General features: G+C 48.6%; 1 protein-coding gene and 1 long non-coding RNA gene across 2 annotated transcripts; both read left to right on the top strand.

Moving 5' to 3' along the window:
* Positions 1–541: 541 nt before the first annotated feature.
* LOC149338263 (uncharacterized) lies at positions 542–2,597 on the top strand. The gene is made up of 2 exons (XR_016283689.1): positions 542–773; positions 2,479–2,597. It is a non-coding gene; the product is annotated as an uncharacterized LOC149338263 (long non-coding RNA).
* A 7,643-nt stretch (positions 2,598–10,240) lies between these two features.
* LOC149338262 (uncharacterized) lies at positions 10,241–12,037 on the top strand. Its single transcript, XM_089549984.1, has one exon. It carries the CDS (start codon positions 10,241–10,243, stop codon positions 11,879–11,881), a length of 1,641 nt encoding a protein of 546 aa, XP_089406110.1. The 3' UTR covers positions 11,882–12,037.
* Positions 12,038–17,928: the final 5,891 nt, after the last annotated feature.

Here is a 17,928-nt window from a genome sequence, read left to right as displayed (position 1 = left end):
TCGACTCGAGTGGCGATCGGTTCGACGGGATTTCAAGCAACGACACAGCAGGGGTATCGTTAGTTATATTTATTTTGATAAAGATACACGCGATATAAAGCCCCATCTCGATGGACACTTCTAAGGCATACACGCGAAGCGCCTGCGCGCCCAGCACGTGCCGCGACGGGCGTCGAAAAGTGGCATGAACCTCCATGCTCCTGGTGCTGGCTCGCTCCCCCTCGGGAGCCGACTGAAAAAAATGTCAAGCCGTGAACAAGAGATGGTTGGGGATCTGCAAGGATTCCAAGAAAATTTAGGGGAGGCTGAAAGAGCTTCAAGCCATGAAGAAAAAGAGTCCCCGAGAGCCCCCGCGGTCCTCCCATTGTTGTAAACCGGACCCCGCTTCTGACGCGCGCGTGAGCGCCCGTGCGCAGGTGCCGATGTCTGACATGCACAGACAAGCACAGATATCTGCTAAGGAAGGCATTGGTGGCGCCACCCTTGACTGTCGTCTGTTGCACAGAGCTAGAAGCCGGAATCTGCAGTAGGCTACGCACTTTCCTGCCGGACGAGCAATTTCCGGTTATACCCGTTGTTGCATCCACTTGTTTTCCCTTTGAAATCATGGTACAGCGCCACACTTGTGCGTTTTGAGGAAGAAGACACTTTTGACGGCGTTAAAATGACCTGCGCCAAGCATGCATGGGATGATGAGCCATCGGAAGGATCCAGGGTGCAAGTCAGCGGGAAATACCAAGGTTTCTGTGAACCTGCAATCATCAATATTTCAGGTAAGCGTGAACAACCATTTACTGTTTTTCCCGTATTGCTTTGTTGTTTACCTTTGCCAATGCTGTCGGCAGTTTTCGATGATAGGGCTATAAATTAAGCTAAATGGTATCATAATGCATGATTTATTTGTAAGCTGGGCTATGTGCAGTCGGAGAGTAATCTCTCATTTTTCAGTAGCGAAATTTTTACCGCCACCGAGTTGCGTTCCTGCCAGCGGTAGTTCAAGTGCATGACATCAATTGTGTAACGCAAAAAACATAGACTAACCTCACTAAGCACATTGCGGGGCTAGTTAGGGATGTATTTTCTAAGTAACGAGACGTAGACAGCAAGCTGTAATGGATTCTCTCATATGCACGTGTCAGGAACTGAACCCTTTTAATTGTCGTAAGTAATAGTGCTAATTCTATTTTAACACGGGATCAGCATTGCTGCGTTCTGCGTATCCAATTAGGTTACAATGGCCCCATTACATTTGCCACAAGGCTTGCGCTCTACAGCTAAGCAGGAGCAGTGGAATGAAGAGCTTTTACGCGTTTTATTTCGGGTGGTTAGTGCGAACGAACGTGTTTCAGAAACAATTGGCGTATACCTGTTTCTGTTCGCGGTTGTGCCAGGAAACTTTAATGGTAAAGCCCGAAAAAGGGGCATCGCGATGATTTGCTCTGTACCAGTTAATATTATTAAATAGATTCATCATGCGTTCCAGAGACCAGAGCAAAAAGAATTATTGAAATCGGGGCATGCAAGCGAAAGTTATTCCGCTCTGAAAATTCGAAATGAAAAGCTCAGACGAAAACGCATTTCACTCTTCCATTTCACTCACCCAGTACCGACATTGGGCGCTACCAATCAGAACCGCACCTAGCGCCCACGCAGCGGAAGCGTGCATGCAGTTGTTGCTTTGTCGGGGCTGTAGACAGCCGCGCATTTTGACGGCGTCTTCCCCCCGTGTACGCGACTAACGACAAAGGAAGCTCCCCGAATTTACTTTTTTAGTCGGACTGTAAGGCTGTCAGCGGTAGCCCCCCTCCCCCCCAAACTCGACTCCCGTCTCCTGTCCGGCCTTTCTCTTCACATTTTGGGCAAGGTGTGTCGACTGGCTTTTTTTTCGCTGCCGTCTTGGTATGGTCACGGCCGGTCTCGACGCGCGCGCTTTCTGGTCTGAGCCAACGTTTTTTGAACAGCGCTGGCCGCCATGAAGGTTTGAAGCGGAATCGAAAGTGTCGCCCCTAGCTGTATTCTTGTTAGTTTTCGTTCGCTTTCCCTGCTTCTTTCCAGTTTTTGTGGCATGCGAAAAAGCTTGCAGTACTCAGAGACATAATATTTTGGATCCATTTCGCAAGTATGAAGGAACAATATGCAAAATGGACGCCCAACCAATGAGAAAGGCAGCACCCTATCTAGATGCCACCTCATTTCCGCTGCCGCAAATGGCCGCCGCGTTGCGACACCATCGGCTCGAAACAAGCATTTCTAGCGAAGATTAAAATATCAAATATTATGATTTCGGTGATCTCATTGCGCGTTCGGGACTCACAATGTCCCTTACTCTGCATACAAAGATTAAAGAACCCATGCTTTATGTACGTCGCAGGGCACCTTTAATAGTCCACAATGGATTTTATGGTAGGCTGTCTCAGATTCAGTGCATAATTCTGCGCAGATTTATATCATGATCGCTCTAAATTATCTCCCACGCAGCCTACACAACGGGCCTGCCGACCAAGAAGGGGCGGGAGCTCTCCGGAAAGCTGCTGTTGCTGGCCGTGGGCACTAAACTCAGCGAAATAAGGAGCGAGAAAGAAAAGCATCGACGATAAGAAGCATACAGAACTATAGAACCACAAGAGCATTAAATGTACCCCAATAAAATTTCCTGCGCAATTTCTGTGTGGTATTTGTGTTACTTGTGTTACCTATGCTATATGATTATCAGGAGCTTTAGAGCAGTATAAAACCGAGTGGTTTTTCAATTTAAAGCAGCGCTTAGAGATGTATTGGATGACATTTTTTAACGTTTACAGATTTTTATTTTACAAAGTGCGAGAGATATGTTGGTTTGGTCAGTGAAGGTGGACCGTACAGCAAGACGGGCATTATGTACGTAATAGAGCTCAATAATCTGAAAAATGATTAATTATATCTAACTAATCAGCTTTCATAATTTTGATTTTGGGACGTAAGTCTGTATCGCGAAAATGAAGGCCGTCAGTAAAGAAAGATAACCTTAGCTTTTAAATTTTCGTAATCGTTAATGTGGTTCGAAATACTGAACATACACACTTGCAAGCTCAGTGAATTGCCTTGTCCGCTTCGCATATTCATAAACGCGTCGCTGCGCGTCGTATCATCGCCGAATTCAAAGAAACTTTTTCTACATCATAAAATACACAAACGGTGTCCGTGTTTGATGCATAAAAAAAGTGACCGACAGTTTTATGCATTTTCAATGCGGGTAAACCAACTCAGCGAGCTTTGAAATGCGCAAAATCTGGCGCTCGATATTTCAAACTCCTATACCAATTAAAAAAAAAAGTTAGAAACTAGGCTCACCTTTTACGATGACGGCCTTTAATTTCGCAACATAATATCGCCCCTTAGAATCAAAATAAAATGTTCATTAGTTAATATTAGTTAATTAATTGTCTATTAAATCAGGTTTATCGCTTACATAATGTTAACCATCCTGTATAACCCCCCTACACAGCGCCAACGTATCTCAAAGTTTTAAAATAAAAATCTACGTCAAAAATTTAAGCTGTATTACATATCTGAAGTAGTAGCAGTAAGGGCGTACTGCACAGTCGCTCACGTCTGCATGTGGCGAAAACGGCATATGTATGACAGCATTCTGCAATGGTTGTAACTAATTTCATTACATCTTTTGTTTGGCCGCCCTCCATCACTGTTTGGAGACGCCACGCCCCAGGTTCACTCTTTATTGGCTAATGTGATATTAGCAGCCTGCAACATTGGAGAAGGGGAGCCTAGGTGCTTGCAGAGATTGCAGATGAAGCGCGCCGCAAATCGTTGGATTTCTTCAATTTTTTTTTGTACCGTCTCCTTCGGTAGATCTCGCCGTATGAGGGCACATATACATAGGCTGTCATTTATTATATATTTCCGTATGAAAGCTTATAAGGTTTTAATAAGGGAGTAATCACTCATTTTCATTCCGCCAAGCAGTCACACGGCTACAAAGGGACCTGACACAGCTTCCACAGAAACTTTTGCTCTTTCTTAAAAAGATTCGTCCTGGTCTGGGGACATGGTGTATGACTGTGCTTGGATGGATGCGAATAAGTAATTAATACCTTAATGGAAGTCTGCTCCGCCTTAGGGAAAATTTCCTCTCAACATTTAACCAAAAGTATATAAGGTTATGTGCAGATCTGTCAGTATATGTTCGTATATAGAACTAGCTCCATATATAAGCTCTAGCCAAATATGGACATTACAGATTTATCTATATTTGGCCATATATGGCCCATATAAGTATATTCATCCATATATGACTGTTCGCAGATATGGCTATATACGGATTTGGCCGTATCTGGGTATATAAAGACCATATATAGAAATCCCATATATGGGCTCCATCAGATATGGTCATATAAGGATAGGACATATCTGGCTATATAAGGACCATATATACATATATTTCCATATATAAGTTCAAACCATATATGAATATATAGGGAATTGGGCATATCAGGCTATATATGCCAGATATATCCATATATGAGTTCAATCATGATATGGATATATAGGGAATGGAGCATATCAGGCCATATATGCCAGATATATCCATATATGAGTTCAATCATGATATGGATATATAGGGAATTGGGCATATAAGGCCATATATGCCAGATATATCCTTATATGAGTTCAATCATGATATGATTATATAGGGAATTGGGCATATCAGACCATATATGCCAGATATATTCATATATTTTCATATATGAGTTCAGTCATGATATGGATATATAGGGAATTGGGCATATCAGGACATATACGACCATATGCACATATATTTCCTTATATGAGTTCCATTCACATAATGGTATATAGGGAATTGGGCATATCAGGCTATATACGCCCGTATATTCATATAAGACCTTATATGCCCAATTCCCTATTTGTTCATATCTGGATTTTTTCATATCAAACCAGATATGACATTTCCGTACGGGATTGTATTGCTCGGGAGCAATAAACGCTCATCCGAGTAGCATACTCGTGTTTGTCCCCTCTGGCCCGAACCCGCCGTGGTTGCGACTCACCGCACCGCGGGTTGGGGGTCACAGCTCTGACTGCTAGGGCTGGCACGCTGGTGCTAGAGAGCGACAACTGCTTCTAGCCCTTTGAGCGTTACTACAAGAATAGACCCCCATATTCTTGGCGCCCAACGTGGGGCTCTGTGGTGTGACAAACCGAGTATCTGTGTGAGCGACTGCCGACACACAGACTAGCCATGGCGGCGAGCGGGATTGACTTCCAGTCCCTGCTGTGGTTGTCCAGTACGGCTTCTCAGCAGCAACATCCTGGTCACGGCACTCACTTGGCTGAGACGCCTAGGCGAGCCGTCCGGACGCCTAGCGCGATGGGCGCTACTCCTCCAGCGTTACGACTTTACCGTGCGCTACAGGAGGGGCAAGAACAACGTGGTGGCGGACGCACTTTCGCGCGCGCCCGTTGACGGCTTGGGAAGTAACAACACTGCCCAATCCGCCGCGCCCGACAGCCAGAGCAGCGCGACTGCCGCGCAGCTCACACAACGCCCCGAGGGAAGGGACACCCCGCCTTCCCAGGGCGAAAGCGTAAACCACTTTGAAGGCATCAGTTCAGTGGTGAGCGTTTTCAGCAGAAGGGAGCTGTTGGAGGCACAGCGGGAGGATCCATTTTGTCGAAAAGTGTTCGACGGGCTCAGGGAGCCGGGCGGCGCGGCCGCGGCGCACATGGAGGCAACTGGTATTGTTGTCCGTGCGGGGCGCTCGAACACAGCTGGTAATGCTGTGAGCGCGATGGATTCCTATCTGCTCGACTCCGATGGCATCCTGCTGAGATATATCCCCTCCAAGAAGGATACACACGAGTCCTTCAAGGTGGTGATTCCACGCACGTTCAGAGGAGCACTTTTACGCTACTTTCATGACACGTGCATCGCTGGGCATGCGAGTGGCCCTAAGACTTACCTCAAGTTGTGCCGCCTCGCTACCTGGCCTGGCATGAAGCGGGATGCGATACGCTACGCCCGCTCGTGCGACGTGTGCCAAAGGGAACGAGTGGCCTGTGGAGAACACCCTCCCCCGCCAGCAGGCAGCCGCACCGAGACGCAAGGCTCGACAACAGAGCCCGGCGCCTCGTTACAACTTGCGCCCACGGCAGAACCAACTCTGACCAACGCGCAGGGAGTAATTTCTCCTGCTTAATATGGACGGAACACCCCTTCCATATTTCGCACCACGGCTTCCGGAGCAAGCACACGCTTTCTCGTCGGAAAAGACCGAGAGGGGTTAGACTAGCTCAAAAAAAAAAAAAATGTGCAAATCGTTAAAGTAACTAGAAAGAAAAGACAGCTTTGCAGCCGCAGGTCAGCCTTCACAGCGTGCCCGGAGGAGTGCCATCGGACGCCGCAACGACCCTTGCTGCTTCGAACACCGAGAGCCAGGCCGTTTGGAGGGCGGCCGCATTCCAAAACCAAGAGCCGGCTGTCACCACCGAGCAACCGTGCCGAAAAACAGCTTCCGGTCGGCCGCGGGACGAGTGAACGAGAATTCGGAGAAACCGGGGCCTGTGTCTACCATGGCGAAAACTGCAGCAGAGAAGCCGCCTTGGAGTTCCCCTGTCCCCGCGGCAGCGGCTTCGCCCGCAAGAGAAGCTTGGTGCCCCGCTGGGCCCGCCTCGCAAGTCCTCTGCGGCAGAGGGAAAATGGGTCGGCGCGCCTTTGTCGCCCCCCAACGAGAGGAAAAGAGGGCGAGCCAAGAGCAAGCGGTTCATCCAGCTGAGTGGGGGCCTGCCGTACGCTACGACACGGTGCGTAATTGCCCTGAGCCTGCCTGCCGCCCGCGCGTCCCGGCAAAGCTGCCCTGGCCGACTCACGGGACCTACGGTCATCGACCCCCTTCAACCCTGGGCTCCACGGTCGTCCATGGCGGTCGTCTACACTGCCTTCCTGCCCTGGCGTCCACGGCCTTCGACGACGGCACTGCTGGCTGTGAGCTGAATCTTTTCTTAATTGGTTTTAAAGTTAAACGGCGTTTCGCCGGCCCCACTCGGTATACCCTTTTGTGTGAATGCGGTCACTTTTCAGCCGTAGGGCAGTTTTAAGGAGGGGGGGATGTGGGGATACACATGAATCCCCTGCCCCATTGTAACGGCCGCGCGTAATTATCACGCGATGCTATGCGCGCGCCGTTCGGGAGGTTTTGCGAGGGAGGGCACTCTCGCCACCCCCGCTTCCTTTCGCTCCCCGCCGCGGAGACTTTCCCTCTTTCCCCTCTTACAACGGAGAGACCTCCTCTCCACAGCCCGGGAGGAGACGCGATTCTCCCGAGGCTCGCTCGTCTTCTGGCGGGAGCCGTGCACACGCACGGATCAGAGATCTGCCACGGAGACCGCTGCCCCTATCGCCCGGCCACCGTGTGTGACTTGACCGCCGCGGGCCGTGAGCGAGGAACCACGCGAGGTGAGCGGAACCTTCTTCCCCCACATTTTTGCGTGCGTTCTGCCCTTTGTGTTTTTCACCCCCGTACGCGAGCGGAACACTCGCCCTCGTTACGGCGGTTGTATTGTTGCTGCTGCATTGTATTGCTCGGGAGCAATAAACGCTCATCCGAGTAGCATACTCGTGTTTGTCCCCTCTGGCCCGAACCCGCCGTGGTTGCGACTCACCGCACCGCGGGTTGGGGGTCACAGCTCTGACTGCTAGGGCTGGCACGCTGGTGCTAGAGAGCGACAACTGCTTCTAGCCCTTTGAGCGTTACTACAAGAATAGACCCCCATAACTTGAACACCACTAACTGCGGGGCGAAGGTCTTCGCCTATGTCAGAGACTTCCTCTCTGCGCGTCAGGCACTCCTCCGGATCGAGGACGAGGAATACGGCCCGTACTCTATGGGTACACGAGGTACACCACAGGGGGCGGTGTTACCACCGCTCCTTTTCAACATCGCCATGATGCACCTGCCCGGTCGACTGGCTCAGGTGGAGGGCATAAAACACGCACTCTACGCAGACGACATTACAATCTGGACCACCGAGGGGAGCCTTGGGGAGATGGAGGACCGCCTTCAGCAGGCCGCCTCCATAGTCGAAGCATATGCTGCCGACTGTGGTCTTCAATGTGCTCCCGCCAAATCAGAGCTTCTACACGTCAGGACCATCCACAAGGACAACACGTCTCTACACATATCTCTGTCGGGCGGTCCCATCAGAGAAGTGGCAGAGCTCCGGATCCTGGGTCTGTTCATCAATAACAAACTTAGGCCGGACTCTACTATAGCGAAACTCAAGAGCATAGGTGAACAGGTAGAGCGCATGATCCACCGTGTTTCCAACAAGCGGGGTGGTCTGCGGGGCAGGGACGCGCTACGGCTCGCCTATGCCTTCGTGACCAGCCGGATCCTCTACGCCGTGCCGTACCTACGCACCACCAAACAACAAGACGAGCACATTGACGCCATCATCAGGAAGGCAACAAAGCGAGCACTGGACCTCCCGGTGGCTACCTCCAACGCCAAACTGAAGGCGTTGGGAGTGGTAAACTCCTATCAGGAGTTGCGGGAGGCCCACCTCGTGAACCAATATACGCGGCTATCGCAGACGGTGCCTGGGCGCCGCCTGCTAAACCGCTTATACATCCAACACACATGCATACCAGAGGGGACGGAGAACATCCCGGTGCTGTGGCGCCACATGCTCTTGGTCGCTCAGCTCCCGCGTAACATGAACATGGTTTCACATGAAGGCAGACGACAAGCGCGGGTTCGCACGCTTGAGAGGCAATATGGCTATAAAGAGGGCGTCTATTACGTGGACATCACAGGGCCGTCGCCCGCGGGATTCTTCACGGCTGCCGTAGTCCACCGGGGAATGAATGTCGATGGGCTATCTTTTCGGGCCTTAAATTCAACACGAGCGGAGGAAGTCGCAATAGCTCTCGCTGCCGCCGATCCAAAATCGAAAACGGTTATCACAGACTCTCGCCGGGCCTGTGAACATTATATTGCAGGCGAAATATCACCTCTTGCCTCGCAAATTCTAAGGCGCGCTCTCGCCGATACAACTCGCACAAAAGTGATCTGGGCTCCTGGCCACCAGGGTCTACGAGGAAATTGGGCCGCTGATGCGGCCGCCCGAGCGCTCACACACCGGGCTCCTCATCCTAGCTCTCATGGCTCAGAAGCTCATAAACCGCTCCTGGGGTTCCGCGAAATCCTAATTTGTTATTGCGACAGCCACCGTCTCTACCCGGCACCTGCCAAGGGGCTGAGTAAGGCGGAGGAGCGAACTCTGCGGCGCCTGCAGACAGGAACCCTTCTCTGTCCTGCAATAGCAAAACACTTCGATCCGAACACACATGGGCGCTGCCCGCACTGTGGAGAGATCTGCGATATCTTTCACATGGTGTGGGCATGTACTCAGAATCCTCACCTTCCCCCTTCCCCCACCCCCACCCGAGAGGCATGGGAGACTACCCTCCTCAACTGCTCCACACTGGAGTCCCAAAGGGCTCTGGTCAAGCGGTCGCGAGACGGGGCCTCGTCGTGCGGTGTCCCGGACTAAGGATACCGACCATGCAGCAGGGTTTTTTTTACCCTCAAGCTCTCTTTGATTAAAGTTTTTCACCACCACCACCACCACCGCCGTTGCGTGCTCGTCATCGCCTCTCTCTCTCTCTCTCGCTCTTTGATGCGCAGTAGCGAATGCGCATCGCCATCTGCGTGGTATGTGGTTGGCACTGGCTTAAGTGGTGACGAAGCGCGGCTCCGGCCGCTTATCTGTTTTTTCAGCCAGCGTACGTCCGCTTCGGCGGACGCGGTTGTTGCTGCGGCGCGCGTCTTTTCTTTCACTCTTTCCTCTCATCTTTTAACTCTCTTCTGTATGCACGTGGCAGCGGTGGTGGCTCGGCTTGAGCCAGTCGGCAGGCCCGTGCACTTTCCTTTTCATCCTTCTCTCAGTCGCAACGTCAACAACAGCTCTGCTATGCCAGGATATACGTAGCCAAAGGTGAGGGCGAGGTGTCCACATCTCGGTGGACACCTGAACCAGAGGGAAGGCGCATAACTGCCCTCTTGGAACAGTGGACACCCCAACCATGCTTGAAGCTAGGTGGCGGTAGTAACAGGTGTGCGCTGCATACGTTGGCATTGACAACGTCGTGCCAGAAACGCGGCGCTGAAGCCATAGGCCGTCGGCGTTCGTTGTGTTCATTGGCGTTGGCCACACTGATCCCATGCCCACACTGAGTGGGCATGGGAGCAGCGACACGATGTGGTTCACCAATGTCTTTCGTTTTTTCATCCTTCAGTTTCCTGTCCTCTGCACTGGCAGCGTCGCTTCAGATCCAGTTCTGTACCACGGTGGAATCCCATCAGCGCTTTTTGACTGGAGTGCGCCGGCGTCAAGCGACAAATGCTCTAGCGGCCCATGGAATGCTTTCATGACGCAGCTGATCACCGCTTCGCAAGATTTTTACCCCGGATCGGCATCGACGTCAACCATCGCAGAAGATATAAATGGGATGCACCGTCGCCACCCCTTCAGTGGGCATGGGAGCAGCGACACGATGTGGTTCACCAATGTCTTTCGTTTTTTCATCCTTCAGTTTCCTGTCCTCTGCACTGGCAGCGTCGCTTCAGATCCAGTTCTGTACCACGGTGGAATCCCATCAGCGCTTTTTGACTGGAGTGCGCCGGCGTCAAGCGACAAATGCTCTAGCGGCCCATGGAATGCTTTCATGACGCAGCTGATCACCGCTTCGCAAGATTTTTACCCCGGATCGGCATCGACGTCAACCATCGCAGAAGATATAAATGGGATGCACCGTCGCCACCCCTTCAGTGGGCATGGGAGCAGCGACACGATGTGGTTCACCAATGTCTTTCGTTTTTTCATCCTTCAGGTTAGTCCAGTTTCTTCCAAGCGTTCAAATGATGTCTGCCTCGTTATGCTCCCTTGCCCACAAGTGCTGTTGGAAAATGTATGCCAGTGTTATTGTGTGCTCAAATTGCTCTTGTCCGGAGACGTTGAATTAAACCCTGGCCCTGGCCATAGCACTCGTAGCAACACTCAGAACCCGACGCCCGACTCTGACAGCGGTGCCATACTCACCCTTCTGGAAGATCTAAGAATGCGCTCAACAAACATTGAACAGGGGCAGGTCGAAATATTGAACTCAATTAAAACTATTACATGCAATCAAGAGGAACTAGACGTGAAGGTTACTGATATTTCAAACAGGCTTACCAATGTTGAGACCAAACTTGCGGGTTTTGAATCCTTCCGTCAGGACCTGAATGCTCTCAAAGCAACTGCTGAATGCCTCGCCAAAGAAAATTACTCATTAAGGGCCCGAATGAATGACCTCGAAGATAGATCGCGTAGAGATAACCTCTTATTTTTTGGTATATCTGAAGACGCTGGAGCCACCGAAACATGGTTGCAATCAGAAGAAAAAATTGTGAATGCAATACAGCAAGAAATGTCAATTACCATTTCTAATACTGATATCGCCCGGGCCCACCGAATCGGCATTGCAGACCCTACCAAAACGCGACCAATAATGGTAAAATTTTCCAACTACAAAACAAAGCAAATGCTTTTGAACGCTCAGTCTAAACTGAAAGATTCAGATGTTTCTATGTCTGAAGATTTTAGTCCATCTACAAGGCATGCTAGAAAAAAACTGGCAGAATTTGCGAAGGAAACTGCGCCTAACACGCGCTTTAAACTGAGGCACGCACGGTTATTCTTAAACAAGAAATGCTACACCTATTGTGCTGAAAGTGATAGAGTTTGTGAACAAACTAGCCTGTATGCTACTACTTCACGTGTTGATTCTAGTGCCGCGGGCGGTTCTGATGATTCGAGATAGCTGGCTGGGCGCTTTCGTCCGCGTGCGCAGCCGATCTCTGGAATTTCAGTGCTTTTCACCAATATACGCAGTGTTGTGCGAAATCGTGATGACCTTTCCTGTGCCGCCGATACCACATCGGCCGACATTATTGTCTTAACAGAAACATGGCTGAATGATAGTGTTAAAAACACGGAAATCCTCGCTACCGAAAAGCGGTACTCCATATTTCGCCGTGATCGCGCAGTCGCACGGGGTGGCGGTGTTCTGCTCGCCGTCTCGGATCATCTTGATAGCCTTCACATTGATATTCCTACGACACTGGAGTTTTTATGTGTTCTGATAACGACTGAATATCAAAAACTTGTATTTTGTGCATGCTACCGTTCGCCTTCCACTGGGATTGGTTTTTCCAGTGAACTTCATGACACGCTAAGCGCTGTGTGTGCCAAATTTCCGAATTTTCCTGTTTTTTTATTTGGTGATTTTAATTTCCCTAATATTGCCTGGTCTAGTTTTCCGTATTCCACCACCAACTCTACGTCAGAATTGTCTAATTTTTTAAACGTTTGTTCAGACTTTTGCTTAACTCAGGTAATAACGCAGCCTACTAGGGTCACATCTTCAACATCCAATGTATTAGACTTGTTGCTAACAACAGCCCCTGATGCTGTATCTACCATTACCTACTTATCAGGTATAAGCGATCATTCTTTATTACATGTCATGTTGAACTTCCCTGCTCGAACGTCGTATAACAATATAAAACTAATATATGATTATGCTAAGGGAAATTACACTGCGATCAATAAAGCACTTGAAGACTTCCTTGACGAATTTCTGGCAAACTTCAACGATAGATCTGTAAATACAAATTGGCACCTTTTCAGAAACAAGCTTTGCGAGCTGGTCGACCTGTATATTCCTCGAAAAAAGCTTTTAACCAACCGGCAGTGTCCATGGTACAACCGCTCATTAAAACGTCTGGCAAACAAAAAAAGGAGGCTTTTCCGCAAAGCGAAGTCGTCTGGAAAGCGTGAGCACTGGTCAGCACTCCAAAAAACTGTTAACATTTATAAGAAGTCTTTGAAGGAATCGAAGCACTACTACTTTAATGTGACGTTGCCGACGCTTCTAACGAGCAACCCCAAAAAATTTTGGAGTAGTGTCAATCAACGAGACCAGTCACTTGTATCTCTCGTTGACTCTCTATCACACCCTATTCCAAGCACTGACGTCGCTGGCATCTTTAATGAGACCTTTAGTGCAGCGTTTTCAAGTACCGCAACTGACATTACTGATATTAGAGACTATGCATGTAACATAAGCTTTCCAATGGACCCTGTCAGGTTTAGTTATGACGGAATTATTAACATAATTAACAATCTGAAAATTTCCTCTTCTTGCGGCCCTGATAACATTAACACCAAAGTACTGAAGAATACTAAAGTGTACTCCGCAATTTTTTTACTGAAGATATGTGAACAATCGCTTCAAACAGGAGATATACCACACGAATGGAAACTGGCTAAAGTGATTCCACTCCATAAATCTGGCGACAGGCATTCACCCCTTAATTATCGTCCAATATCATTAACTTCCATTTCCTGTAAAATCATGGAGCATATAATTTTTTCTCAGTTAGCTAGTTTTCTTGAATCATTTTCGTTTTTCACACCTACACAACATGGTTTCAGAAAGCAGTTTTCCTGTGAAACACAGTTATTATCCTTCAGCAGCGAAATTCATTCCATTCTTGATGAAGGTTCAGAGGTCGACGTCATTTTTTTAGATTTTTGCAGGGCTTTCGATAAAGTGTCCCATAGTCTTCTGTTGTATAAGCTTGCTCATCTTCATATCGACCCAAATGTTCTAGCATGGATTCGTTGTTTTTTAACTAATCGCTCGCAGTTTGTCTACGTTAACGGTCTTCAATCCTCTTCTATGCCGGTTACGTCTGGGGTACCACAAGGATCGGTACTCGGACCCTTGTTATTCCTTGTGTACATTAATGATCTGCCTAACAATATAAAATCCTCGATCAAACTTTTTGCAGATGATTGCATACTGTACCGTGAAATTAAAAACACTAATGATGTCAACTTATTGCAAGCTGATCTTAACTGTATTACAGACTGGTGCATTAAATGGAAAATGGTTTTAAACACATCAAAATGCAAAACCATGCGCTTTTCACGTCAAGGCGTCTCGCCACCTGCCTCTTACAGTATCAACAGTGCTTCGTTAGCCCCGGTTACCTCGTATAAATACCTCGGTGTACATCTGACATCAAACTTATCCTGGAACCAGCATATCACCTACATTACTGGAAACGCTAACCGCATGCTTGGTTACATAAAAAGAAACTTTTCTAATGCACCCACTTCAGTGAAACTCCTTCTGTATAAAACACTGGTTCGTTCGAAGCTTGAATACGCCGCGTCGATATGGGATCCTCATACTAAGTCACTTATATCTGTTTTGGAAGCTGTTCAGAACCGTGCCGCTCGTTTTATTCTTCACGACTATGGCCGTACATCAAGTGTCACACAAATGAAAAGCACATTGTCACTACCATTACTTTCACTGCGCCGAAAAATTTCACGACTCTGTCTTTTTTTTAAGATCTACAATTTCAATCATGTTTTGAAAAACGCTTTGCTCATTCCACCCACGTATGTTTCATCGCGCATTGACCATCCACGCAAAGTGGGCGTTCCACCTTGTCACACTACTGCTCGCCAAAATTCTTTCATTCCAACTACATCATCCGAGTGGAATCACTTGCCAGCAGATGTGGCACTCACCGACGATCTCGAGCATTTTAAGAAAAAGTTGAGTGCCTGCTTTTCTTGCTCATGACATGTGTGCCCTTAGGTTAGTAGTGCGACATGAACTCTGTGTTCTTGATTTGTAGTTTTGTTTTTGTTGGGTTTTGTTCTCTTTTCTCGTTTTTTTTTTCCTTCTTCGTTTAGGCTTCCATGAATTGTTGAAATTTGTAATAACTCAGTGCAGTGAACAATATGTAGTCCTGTAACCCGTGATCGTATTCATTTTTGTTATCTGTGCTTGTTCCACTCCCCTCAATAATGCCCTCAGGGCCATGAGGGTATTTGAAATAAATAAATAAATAAATAAATAAGGAATGAAGTGCGCATTATGGCTCCCTGGGTCAGTGGACGCCTGAATTACAGTGTACTAGAAAGCCAAAGGCTTTCTAGTACACTGTACCTGAATCATGCTTATAGGTACGTGGGGTAGGAGAGCGAGAGATGTGAGCTGCACGCATTGACAAGGTTATGCCTGAAACGCGGCGCTGAAGCTATAGGCCATCGGCATTCATTGTGTTCATTGGCGTTGTCAACGTTCTACACTGCGATCATTTTAAGGAAAGGAAGGCGAGCGCGCGCGGCGAGGCACGCCAGCTGTGCGTAGCGATGTGACTTGCTCCTCGCGCATGCGCAGTATAGTCGTGCAAGAGCCCGCGAAGCGGCGAGACTGTGGGCATACATGTAGCTCACGCAACAATATATGGCTATGCTCAGATGTTGCTTTCGTAATCCTACCAGGGCTAAACCACAGCCAGTTCTTTTTATGTGGAACGCTTCCAAAACCCCCCATGACTTTGTATCTCTACTCCTGCCCAGAATCCTTATCCTCCGAGGTCGTGGCTCACATTTTTAAGGCGGAAGCCTTTAAAGCCTCATCGTTGTAAGCAGGAGCTGTCGACAGAAAATGTCACGCTTTTCAATTGGTCGAAACGGTCGTGACGTCACAGTGCGCGAATTTCAAACGGGGCTAATTGTACTTTGGCTACTAACCATGCAACCAATTAAAATGACCGTATAGTGATGCTCCAAGTAAGTTTCACTGAGTTTAATTAATTGCTTACTTAACCAATTATAGTCAAACTAACATTTCTAGTCAGACCAGATAAATAAATAAAACCGAGTAGGAAATTGGCCGAGCTTAGGAATCGAACCCCGGTCTCTGGAGTGCGAGTCGAGCACGCTACCACTCCGCCATGCCAGCTTTTTTTTTGTCTTTATTGCCTGTTTTGACAGATTACAGAAGATCATAAACAGATGTTCTGCGCTGCACACTCAAACAACAAGAACAGACATGTGTTTCACTCGCGTGAGAAAATCAAAACTGTCTCAGGGAACACAACTCTCCCATCAACTCGATAACTTCATCTCCAAAACATAGCTCCTTGTACACTTCACGTAGCTTAAATATGCTTTCTTTGAAGTAATCGCGGACAGAACGCGCATCTTCATCACAGTGTCGTACAGCCATCCTGCTTCGCCAAATACTGTGCAGGCCAAGCAGGAAAATTACATCATATTTATAAAGATCCGGCTCTATGTCCAGGAATCGTATCCCATACGGCGTTAGGGGTAAGTCTTTCTTTATTGTACGCTGGAGCACGTCCCAAAAGAGCAGCGCATCCCAGCAATCAATAAAAACGTGTTCTATTGACTCTGGTTTGCGACAAAACAAGCAGTCAGTACCCCATGGTAGAAACAATCCCTTTTCCTCCATCCATGTTTTAACCGGCAACGTCCCAGTGTGTAACTTGAAGAAGAACGTCTTCACACCCGCTGGCACCAACATTTTTCGTACTCTTTTTAAAACATTTCCTGCTTGGCCTCCACTATACATAGATCGATAGATTGGCTCCGGGAAGACAGAGTCGAGCAAATCTTTTAACAATTTCTTACGCGTGACATTAGAAAGATATTCCAAACTGAAGCGCGCATTCAGAAACCGGAAAGCAAAGACCACTTCTTTCAAGTAGTAGTAGTAGTAGTAGTAAAGGACTTTTAATCGACCATAATTTACAGGCCGAGCATTTCGACCGCCTGGGCGACCAGAAGCCGCTGTTCTTCTTCCCCTTCAGCGCCAAGCCAGTCGAGCCAGGTGGTGATAGATAGAGAGGGTGGGGGGAAGGAACCCGACTGCTGAGCAGCCGGGCAATAGAATAGGCAATGGGCCAGGTCCGCATAGATACAGGGGCAGTTGGGACAGGAAGGGTCCGATCGATAGCGATAGAGGAAGAGGCGGGACGGGGTGATAACTGCATTCATCTGAATGTGCCGAAGAAGGCGAGACTCCGGCACCGTGAGTAATGGATGAGGGGGAGGGTAAAGGCGTTTGTCGAGGCGGAGCTCAAGGTAGACCTCTTTTATGGTGCGGCGAAGGGTGAGTCTCCCACCGTCCTCCGAGGGCTTGGGCCAGGGGATCAACGGTGCCCGGAAAAGTGTGTCGCGGGCGAGCTGATGGGCCAGCTCATTGCCGTCAATCCCTGAATGCCCAGGGACCCAGCGGAGGAAAACGATGGAAGGCTGCAGTGCGGAGACCGCTCGTTCGACCTCCTGTTGGAGAGAAGGGGTAAGGGTGCGTTGCTGTATGTGGTGTATAGCGGCTTGTGAGTCCGAATAGACCGTGTACTCTTGGAGAGCGGGAAAGAGGGAAAATGACTGGAGGGCATGCGCAATGGCGAGGACCTCGAGGGACAATGCGTCTGGAGGGTGTAGATACGGCCCGCTGGTGTGGGTTTCAGGAGCAGGGAGGTGTGGATGGTACAGGGCGTAGCCGCAAAAACCTACTTGCAAAAACCTACTTGCACTGTATCTCATCCCGTCCACACTGGAAATAACATAGTTTGGCAAAGCCGAAGAAAGCCTCACTTGAATAAATGTCCGCAGGAAAGGGTCGCGTTGATCTCGAAGAAACAGAAATCTTGACACCACCTGCCTCAGGTACAAGTGTGGCAAGGAAAGACCCCCTTTTCTCAAACGCAGAAATAAATTATCACGTTTAGTCCTCTCCCATGAGGACTGCCAAACAAAAACTGCGAAGAGACGATGAAACTTTTGAATGCTAAGTCGAGAGCATGAAAGGACCTGCAACAAATAGCACACTTTTGAAACCAGATATACATTGCATATGTTTGCGCGCGTGAATACAGACAGTTCCTTCCCTGACCATTTCTGTGCACGCGTGGAGAGTTCTTGAATTTTCTCCTTCCAAAAGTCATCGTTATCTCGATACTTGTCAAGAGG

Source organism: Amblyomma mixtum, chromosome 6, assembly GCF_055824585.1.
Source record: "Amblyomma mixtum isolate Tamu chromosome 6, ASM5582458v1, whole genome shotgun sequence".
Classification (NCBI taxonomy): Eukaryota; Metazoa; Arthropoda; class Arachnida; order Ixodida; family Ixodidae; genus Amblyomma; species Amblyomma mixtum.
This window is presented reverse-complemented; position numbering and strand designations above follow the sequence as displayed.